Source organism: Mya arenaria, chromosome 17 (assembly GCF_026914265.1).
Source record: "Mya arenaria isolate MELC-2E11 chromosome 17, ASM2691426v1".
Classification (NCBI taxonomy): domain Eukaryota; kingdom Metazoa; phylum Mollusca; class Bivalvia; order Myida; family Myidae; genus Mya; species Mya arenaria.
In genome coordinates this window covers 34322258-34330628 of record NC_069138.1, presented here as the reverse complement: position 1 = coordinate 34330628, position 8371 = coordinate 34322258, and the positions used below count along the sequence as shown (strand labels likewise).

The 8371-nt window shown below is 37.5% G+C and overlaps 1 protein-coding gene across 1 annotated transcript; it reads right to left on the bottom strand.

The window, feature by feature from the left end:
• Positions 1-14: 14 nt before the first annotated feature.
• On the bottom strand, positions 15-4510 carry LOC128223410 (interferon-induced protein 44-like). The gene is made up of 6 exons (XM_052932690.1): positions 3982-4510; positions 3792-3856; positions 3261-3458; positions 1735-1878; positions 990-1161; positions 15-364 (listed from the first exon to the last, which is right to left on the bottom strand). Exons 1-6 carry the CDS (start codon positions 4508-4510, stop codon positions 15-17), a joined length of 1458 nt encoding a protein of 485 aa, XP_052788650.1.
• Between the last annotated feature and the right edge of the window lie 3861 nt (positions 4511-8371).

The window sequence follows — 8371 nt, the reverse complement described above, 5'->3', positions numbered from 1 at the left end:
CACACGAAGTTCATCTACTTTGAAGACTCATCCACACACTCGGAGCCGCAAACCTCCACAAGTTCTCTGCCAGGTTTGTTACTAGCGGATTCTCTCTTCATCAGCAAATTTTCCACTCCATCTTCGGCAGCATAAAGAATTTGTTGAAAAGCAAGCAGAGCCAGACAATTTATCTTCTCATCGGAGGCGACTTCACATTCATAGTTCTTCACGGGATGGATTGAGTTTCGCGGAAGTCCAAGAAGATCTGATGCTTTCTTAACACTCTCTGCAACTTGGGCGCTCTTGAAGACGGTTGACAAATCCACGCCAAGTTCAGGGTCTATCAGTTCAATGTGAGTCAAGAGGATTGCTTGAGATACGCCTGAAATATGATACCATAAAAGACATATGTTGTTACAACGCCCAAATTAATTAGTATATACTTAGTAGTAATCACGAGAACTGGGACAATAATTGTATACGTTAGACTAAGCATATTATGGGCCTAATTATACATAAAATCAAATTAACTTAAAAAAAACCCCTAAACATTTCTTACATTAATTATAGGAAGCATACGCATACAGGTTGAGTTGTCCCTGACCTTTTCCCTACATCAATATTCCATACAAATTGCACATCGGAACTCCTCGGCAATTTTCCATCGAAAACATCCTCGGATGTATATATGGACGGTTTACAATGTCAGAAATCTTAACAATTAACTACACTGCAAGTAGATCGCAAAGTAATTTCAAATTAGCAGTTAGACTTTATGACTTTACTTTCGGGATTCTTAATTATTTATGCAATGAAACACTTCACTGGCAATCAATTGAAACGCAGGTATACAAAATACTCTTAAAACACTATAATAATACATACTATTATTTAAAATTTTATGAACTACTTCCACTGATGAACCGGCATACATCCGTGGTTGTTTGCGATGGAAAATAACCGAGGAGTTCCGAATGACAAATTGCATTCAACAAAAGCCAAGTTACCTTTCCTGATGCAAAACATTTTCAAGGCACGAAGCTTCTGCAGTATTTCAGCGGACAGACCGTCAAGGGACGAAACGTCCAGCACGAAAACCACGCAGTGGGTCTTGTCTTCAAGGCTGGGCCGCAAGACGAAATGCGAATCGTCCAGTGATAACTCAACTTCGGGATTAAACTTTAATGGATAATTCAAAAGTAAAACAAGGGGTGACACAGGAGTGTTACAAATGTCCCGGACGGATAGCCATTAGTATATACATGTAACATATATGCTGAATAAAAGTTTGATTAGAATCCCATTTATCTTAACAAAGGTTTTAAAATAGTGCTATATAAATATGTAAAGATTGATTGAATATCAGGTAAAAAATAACGTTGCATATTTGTTTTAAAATGATATGTGGCTACAAAATCCATCCGGTGCAACATTGACCACCAAATGTGACCTTGAACTCTACACGCGATACACTTTCCACTGAAAAAATATGCCTTGAGTACATGAGCTTGTTTTAATTTCAGCAAAACTGTTGTAAAACACCAATGTTTGTGCATGTATTTGCCTATTAAAACTAACATTTATACTGTCGCCTATACGTTTTTATTTTAAAAAAGCAAAGCTTTGGATGAAGGGCTAATGTTATAATTGTAAAAAATTAAAAAAAAAATATTCATATTATTTTGACCTGAAGGGCTAATGTTATAATTGTAAAAAAGTAAAAAAAAATATTCATATTATTTTGACCTTCACCTCATAATATTCTGGCATATGTCCTTGTACAAGGTGCTTGTACTCCGTCAAATCCAGGCATGCCTTGTCTGATATTCCTCGTGTGTCACACAGCTTGAAACTCAGAAAGCCGCTCGCCTCTGTCCTTACCGTGTATGGGTGATACTGGAAATACAACAAAAGCGGTCACAGACAGCTATATCCCCCGCCTCATGGGTGCATTTCTTTGTAACGAAACCAATCAATAGTAAGGGTAGTTTCTCAGGAACATAAGAAATGCGTAAAATTAAGAAAGGGCAATAACTCTTTCAAAAAAGGTCAAATTGCAAAAGCCTGACAATATGCGCTGCGTCACTATATAATCATAAACGTTAGAGGAGTTGCGAAGAAACCAATTTTAAATGTAAAATAAAGAAAGGGCAATATATAGCCCGACAATATGCGCTGCGTCACTAAATAGTCATCAATCTGTTAAAGTTTGGTATAAATTGCATGAAAAACGTAAGAGGAGTTGCGAAGAATCAAATTTTAAATGTAAAAAAGGGCAATAACTCTTTCAAAAATGGCCGAATCACGAAAGCCCGACAATATGCGCTGCGTCACTATATAGTCATCAATCTGTTAAAGTTTGGTATAAATTGCATGAAAAACGTAAGAGGAGTTGCGAAGAAACCAATTTTAAATGTAAAATAAACAAAGGGCTATAACTCTTTCAAAAATGGTTGAATCGCAAAAGCCCGAAAATATGCGCTGCGTCACTTTATAGTCATCAATCTGTTAAAGTTTGGTAGAAATCGCATGAAAAACGTAAGAGGAGTTGCGAAGAAACCAATTTTAAATGTAAAATAAGCAAAGGGCAATAACTCTTTCAAAAATGGTCAAATCACAAAAGACAGACAATATGCGCTGCTTCACTTTATGATCATCAATCTGTGAAAGTTTGGTAGAATTCGCATGAAAAACGTAAGAGCAGTGGCGAAGAAGCCAATTTTAAATGTAAAATAAGCAAAAGGCAATAACTCTTTCAAAAATGGTCGAATCGGGAAAGCCCGACAATATGCGCTGCTTCACTTTATGATCATCAATCTGTGAAAGTTTGGTAGAAATCGCATGAGAAATGAAAGAGGAGATGCAAAGAAATGAATGTGGGACAGACGGACGCACACACGGACGCACGCACGCACGGACGAGCGCCTACCATTACTATATCCCCTCGCCTTTTCAAGGCGGGGGATAAAATATAATGACTCGATACTCAAATAAGGTTCTAAAATGATACGAAGTCTATATCAGAATGCTAAATTGGTGTTTGATATATGTAACGGTATTGTGGTTTTGGCCAGGGGCCGAGTTTGCACAGCGACGAAGAAGCGGACGACAAAAAAGGCTTTGATAACAACTTTTTTCTACGAGTTAAAAATCTAACCTCTGTTTAACCACTACCACTCTGCAAGAAGGACTGGTATCTTACCTTTAATGATGACACTCATGAAATTTCTAGATGTGAAAGAGAATTCATTATGTTACATTGCCTTCATTAAACATACCGTATTTGTGACGCTTGTATCCCCTTTCCCACATGCGGCCCTGTGACTAACCCGACCCTGGAAGGCTGTCATTATCGTGTTACAGTAACTGGACTTGCCGGAACCAACAGGTCCAAAAAGGGTCAGTCTGTAGCCGGCCATTTTCGCTTTTCTTGGAGTTGTTTGGCCCTGAATTGCTGTAGTAAGTTCAGAAAGTGTCTGTAAGGAATTTGAAAATGAAGGTCACAGTGAGACCCAGTAACACACATGTACTCACATTAGAATCTCAGTCTCAATAATATATCATTTTTACCACGAAACTTCAAATATATTGAAACTGTATATTTTCTTATTCTTTTCAAAAACATACGTTATCATAGAATGTGTTTTTCGTAAACATGTGGCCGAGTATAAGTATTGTAATATTCAAAGTTTTAATTTTTAATCATTTTACGTCACTAAAAAAAATAATAAATCAATGACTATAATATCGTATGACATTTTTACGAGTTTTTTGTTCTTATAACACGGGGTAAAATAAGATAGGTAGACCTTGTCGTTCAGGTCAGGAACTGTTCGCCAGCTTCTGTCCAGTTGAACGTCTGGTTCCCTTCCTTCTGAAAATCAAAACAACGATCATCATCATCATCATCATCATCATTATCATCATCATCATCATCCATCATCATCATCATCATAATCATCATCACATTTTAGAATTATACGTGTAGTATAGTTATACCTGTAAGTTGATACACTTCTAGCTCATTGACGTCCAAGTTTCCGTTGTTAATCTCTGCCCACGATGGTACTCCATCCATGTTATAGCACGTAGAAAAAGAGTTGTTTCCGTTCAGTTTGAAAACACCTTTTGATTCTTGAACGGAATCGTAGAATGGGAAAAGATTATTTGAACCAAATAAGGGTCCGTGACTCGGGTAATTAAAGATACTTTGGGTAGGATCTTTAACGCAGAATTTTGCCATTGTTGTCTTTCCAGAGAAAGCTAGTTGGAATAAAAATGCAGCTGCATCACTGCTGAAACCACTCAAATTTCTATTCCAATCCGATGAGGTGTATCCCCCGTACACGGACCCGGAGGGATTATACAGTACAGTCACAGTGGGTCCTTGTTTGTCACATTTTGTGTGGAAGGTCCCCGCCGAGCAACCATCTCGTGTGATTGCGTACAACAAGCGAAAGGTCTTCGGGCCCTGTCCAATCCAATCCTCAAGTTGATCCTTCTGTTCTCGTGAAAGTTTTCCCGCCATAATGAGTTCCTGTCGACAGAAAATGGTACACAGATGAGCACGGCACAAACGATTATTTTAAGAAATATTTCTTAAAGGATGAATCCTGCCATTTTTTCGAATTAATAAAACAGTGGAATCAAGGGCCTGGGGGAACCTATTTCGCCTGAGTTTTTTTCAATGTTAACAATTCCAAACGAGCACGATGCCACAACCTGACATAATTCCATTAACAATGAGTACTTTTTCAAGACATGCAAGAGACTGTGAAATGAATCAATATTTCATGCATGTGACTGTAAAATGAAAACAAAAGAAATCACATGCGTGTGACTGTGAAATAAGTCAATATCATATGCACGTGACTGTGAAATAAACCAATATCAAATGCAATTTATGACTGTGAAATAAACCAATATCACATGCATGTGACTGTGAAATAAACATACCACATACAAGTTACTGTGAAATAAACCAATATCATATGCATGTGACTGTGAAATAAACATACCACATACAAACAAGTGACTGTGAAATAAACCAATATCATATGCATGTGACTATGAAATAAACACAAACTACATGCATAATTTGCGAAATGAACACATAGTTCAAGCACGTGACTTTGAAATGATCATACATGTATATAACATACATATGACTTTGAAATAAACATACATGTATATTACATGCATATATGCCTTCTTAAGCTGTGGCTGTGAAATGAACAAATATGTATATTACATGCACGTGACTGTGAAATGGACCCATACAACATACATGTGACTGTGTAATGAACCGATAATACATGCATGTGACTGTATAATGAACCCATATTACATGCTTGTGACTGTGAAATGAACCCATATTACATGCATGTGACTGTAAAATAAACAAACACATTATACATGTGACTGTATAATGAACCCATATTACATGCTTGTGACTGTGTAATGAACCCATATTACATGCATGTGACTGTAAAATAAACAAACACATTATACATGTGACTGTATAATGAACCCATATTACATGCTTGTGACTGTGTAATGAACCCATATTACATGCTTGTGACTGTGTAATGAACCCATATTACATGCATGTGACTGTAAAATAAACAAACACATTATACATGTGACTGTATAATGAACCCATATTACATGCTTGTGACTGTGAAATGAACCCATATTACATGCATGTGACTGTAAAATAAACAAACACATTATACATGTGACTGTATAATGAACCCATATTACATGCTTGTGACTGTGTAATGAACCCATATTATATGCATGTGACTGTAAAATAAACAAACACATTATACTTGTGACTGTGTAATGAACCCATATAACATGCATGTGACTGTAAAATAAACAAACACATTATACATGTGACTGTATAATGAACCCATATTACATGCTTGTGACTGTGTAATGAACCCATATTATATGTTTGTGACTGTGTACTGAACCCATATTACATGCATGTGACTGTGTAATGAACCCATATTACATGCTTGTGACTGTGTAATGAACCCATATTACATGCATGTGTCTGTGTAATGAACCCATCTTACATGCATGTGACAGTGTAATGAACCCATATTACATGCATGTGACTGTGTAATGAGCCCATAGTACATGCATTTGACTGTGTAATGAACCCATATTACATGCATGCGACTGTGTAATAAACCCATATTACATGCATGTGTCTGTGAAATGAACCCATATTACATGCATGTGACTGTGTCATGAACTCATACTACATGCATGTGTATGTGTAATGAACCCATAGTACATGCATGTGACTGTGTAATGAACCCATAGTACATGCATGTGTCTGTGTAATGAACCAATAGTACATACATGTGACTGTGTAATGAGCCCCAAGTACATGCATATGACTGTGTAATGAACCCATAGTACATGCATGTGTCTGTGAAAAGAATCCATAAAAAATGTATGTGACTGTGTAATGAACTCATTGTTCAGGCATGTGTCTGTGAAATGAACCCATACAACATGCATGTGACTGTGTAATGAACTCATTGTACATGCATGTGACTGTGTAATGAACCCATATTACATGCATGTGACTGTGTCATGAACCCAAAGTACATGCATGTGACTGTGAAATGACCGCATACAACATGCATGTGACTATGACATGACCGCATAAAACATGCATGTGACTATGACATGAACCATTACAACATGCATGTGACTATGACATTAACCCATACAACATGCATGTGACTATGACATGAACCCATACAACATGCATGTGGCTATGAAATGACCGCATATAACATGTATGTGACTATGACATGACCGCATACAACATGTATGTAACTATGACATGAACCCATACAACATGCATGTGACTATGACATGAACCCATACAACATGCATGTGACTATAAAATGACCGCATATAACATGTATGTGACTATGACATGACCGCATACAACATGCATGTGACTATGACATGAACCCATACAACATGCATGAGACTATGACATGAACCCACACAACATGCATGTGACTATGACATGAACCCATACAACATGCATGTGACTATGAAATGACCGCATATAACATGTATGTGACTATGACATGACCGCATACAACAGGTATGTGACTGTGATGTGAACCCATACATCATGCATGTGACTATGACATGAACCCAAAGAACATGCATGTGACTATGACATGAACCCATACAACATGCATGTGACTATGACATGAACCCATACAACATGCATGTGACTATGACATGAACCCATACAACATGCATGTGACTGTGAAATGAACCCATACAACATGCATGTGACTATGACATGAACCCATACAACATGCATTTGACTATGACATGAACCCATACAACATATATCTGACTATGACATGAACCCATACAACATGGATGTGACTATGACGTGAACCCATACAACATGGATGTGACTATAAAATGACCGCATATAACATGTATGTGACTATGACATGACCGCATACAACATGCATGTGACTATGACATGAACCCATACAACATGCATGTGACTATGACATGAACCCATACAACATGCATGTGACTATGACATGAACCCATACAACATGCATGTGACTATGAAATGACCGCATATAACATGTATGTGACTATGACATGACCGCATACAACAGGTATGTGACTGTGATGTGAACCCATACATCATGCATGTGACTATGACATGAACCCAAAGAACATGCATGTGACTATGACATGAACCCATACAACATGCATGTGACTATGACATGAACCCATACAACATGCATGTGACTATGACATGAACCCATACAACATGCATGTGACTGTGACATGAACCCATACAACATGCATGTGACTATGACATGAACCCATACAACATGCATTTGACTATGACATGAACCCATACAACATATATGTGACTATGACATGAACCCATACAACATGGATGTGACTATGACGTGAACCCATACAACATGGATGTGACTATGACATGACCGCATACAACATGGATGTGACTATGACGTGAACCCATACAACATGCATGTGACTATGACATGAACCCATACAACATGCATTTGACTATGACATGAACCCATACAACATATATGTGACTATGACATGAACCCATACAACATGGATGTGACTATGACGTGAACCCATACAACATGGATGTGACTATGACATGACCGCATACAACATGGATGTGACTATGACGTGAACCCATACAACATGCATGTGACTATGACATGAACCCATACAACATGTATGTAACTATGACATTAACCCATACAACATGCATGTGACTATGACATGAACCCATACAACATGCATGTGACTATGACATGAATCCATACAACAT

What these genes read in the sequence shown, in the direction of transcription:
- LOC128223410 (XM_052932690.1), bottom strand. Translation starts at nt 4,510, where the DNA reads ATGGCGGGAAAACTTTCACGAGAACAGAAGGATCAACTTGAGGATTGG. An exon ending in TTCCTGACCTGAACGACAAG is followed by an intron (nt 3,459 to 3,791) that starts GTCTACCTATCT and finishes AATTCCTTACAG; the next exon opens with ACACTTTCTGAACTTACTAC. An exon ending in ATACAAGCGTCACAAATACG is followed by an intron (nt 1,879 to 3,260) that starts GTATGTTTAATG and finishes TTGTATTTCCAG; the next exon opens with TATCACCCATACACGGTAAG.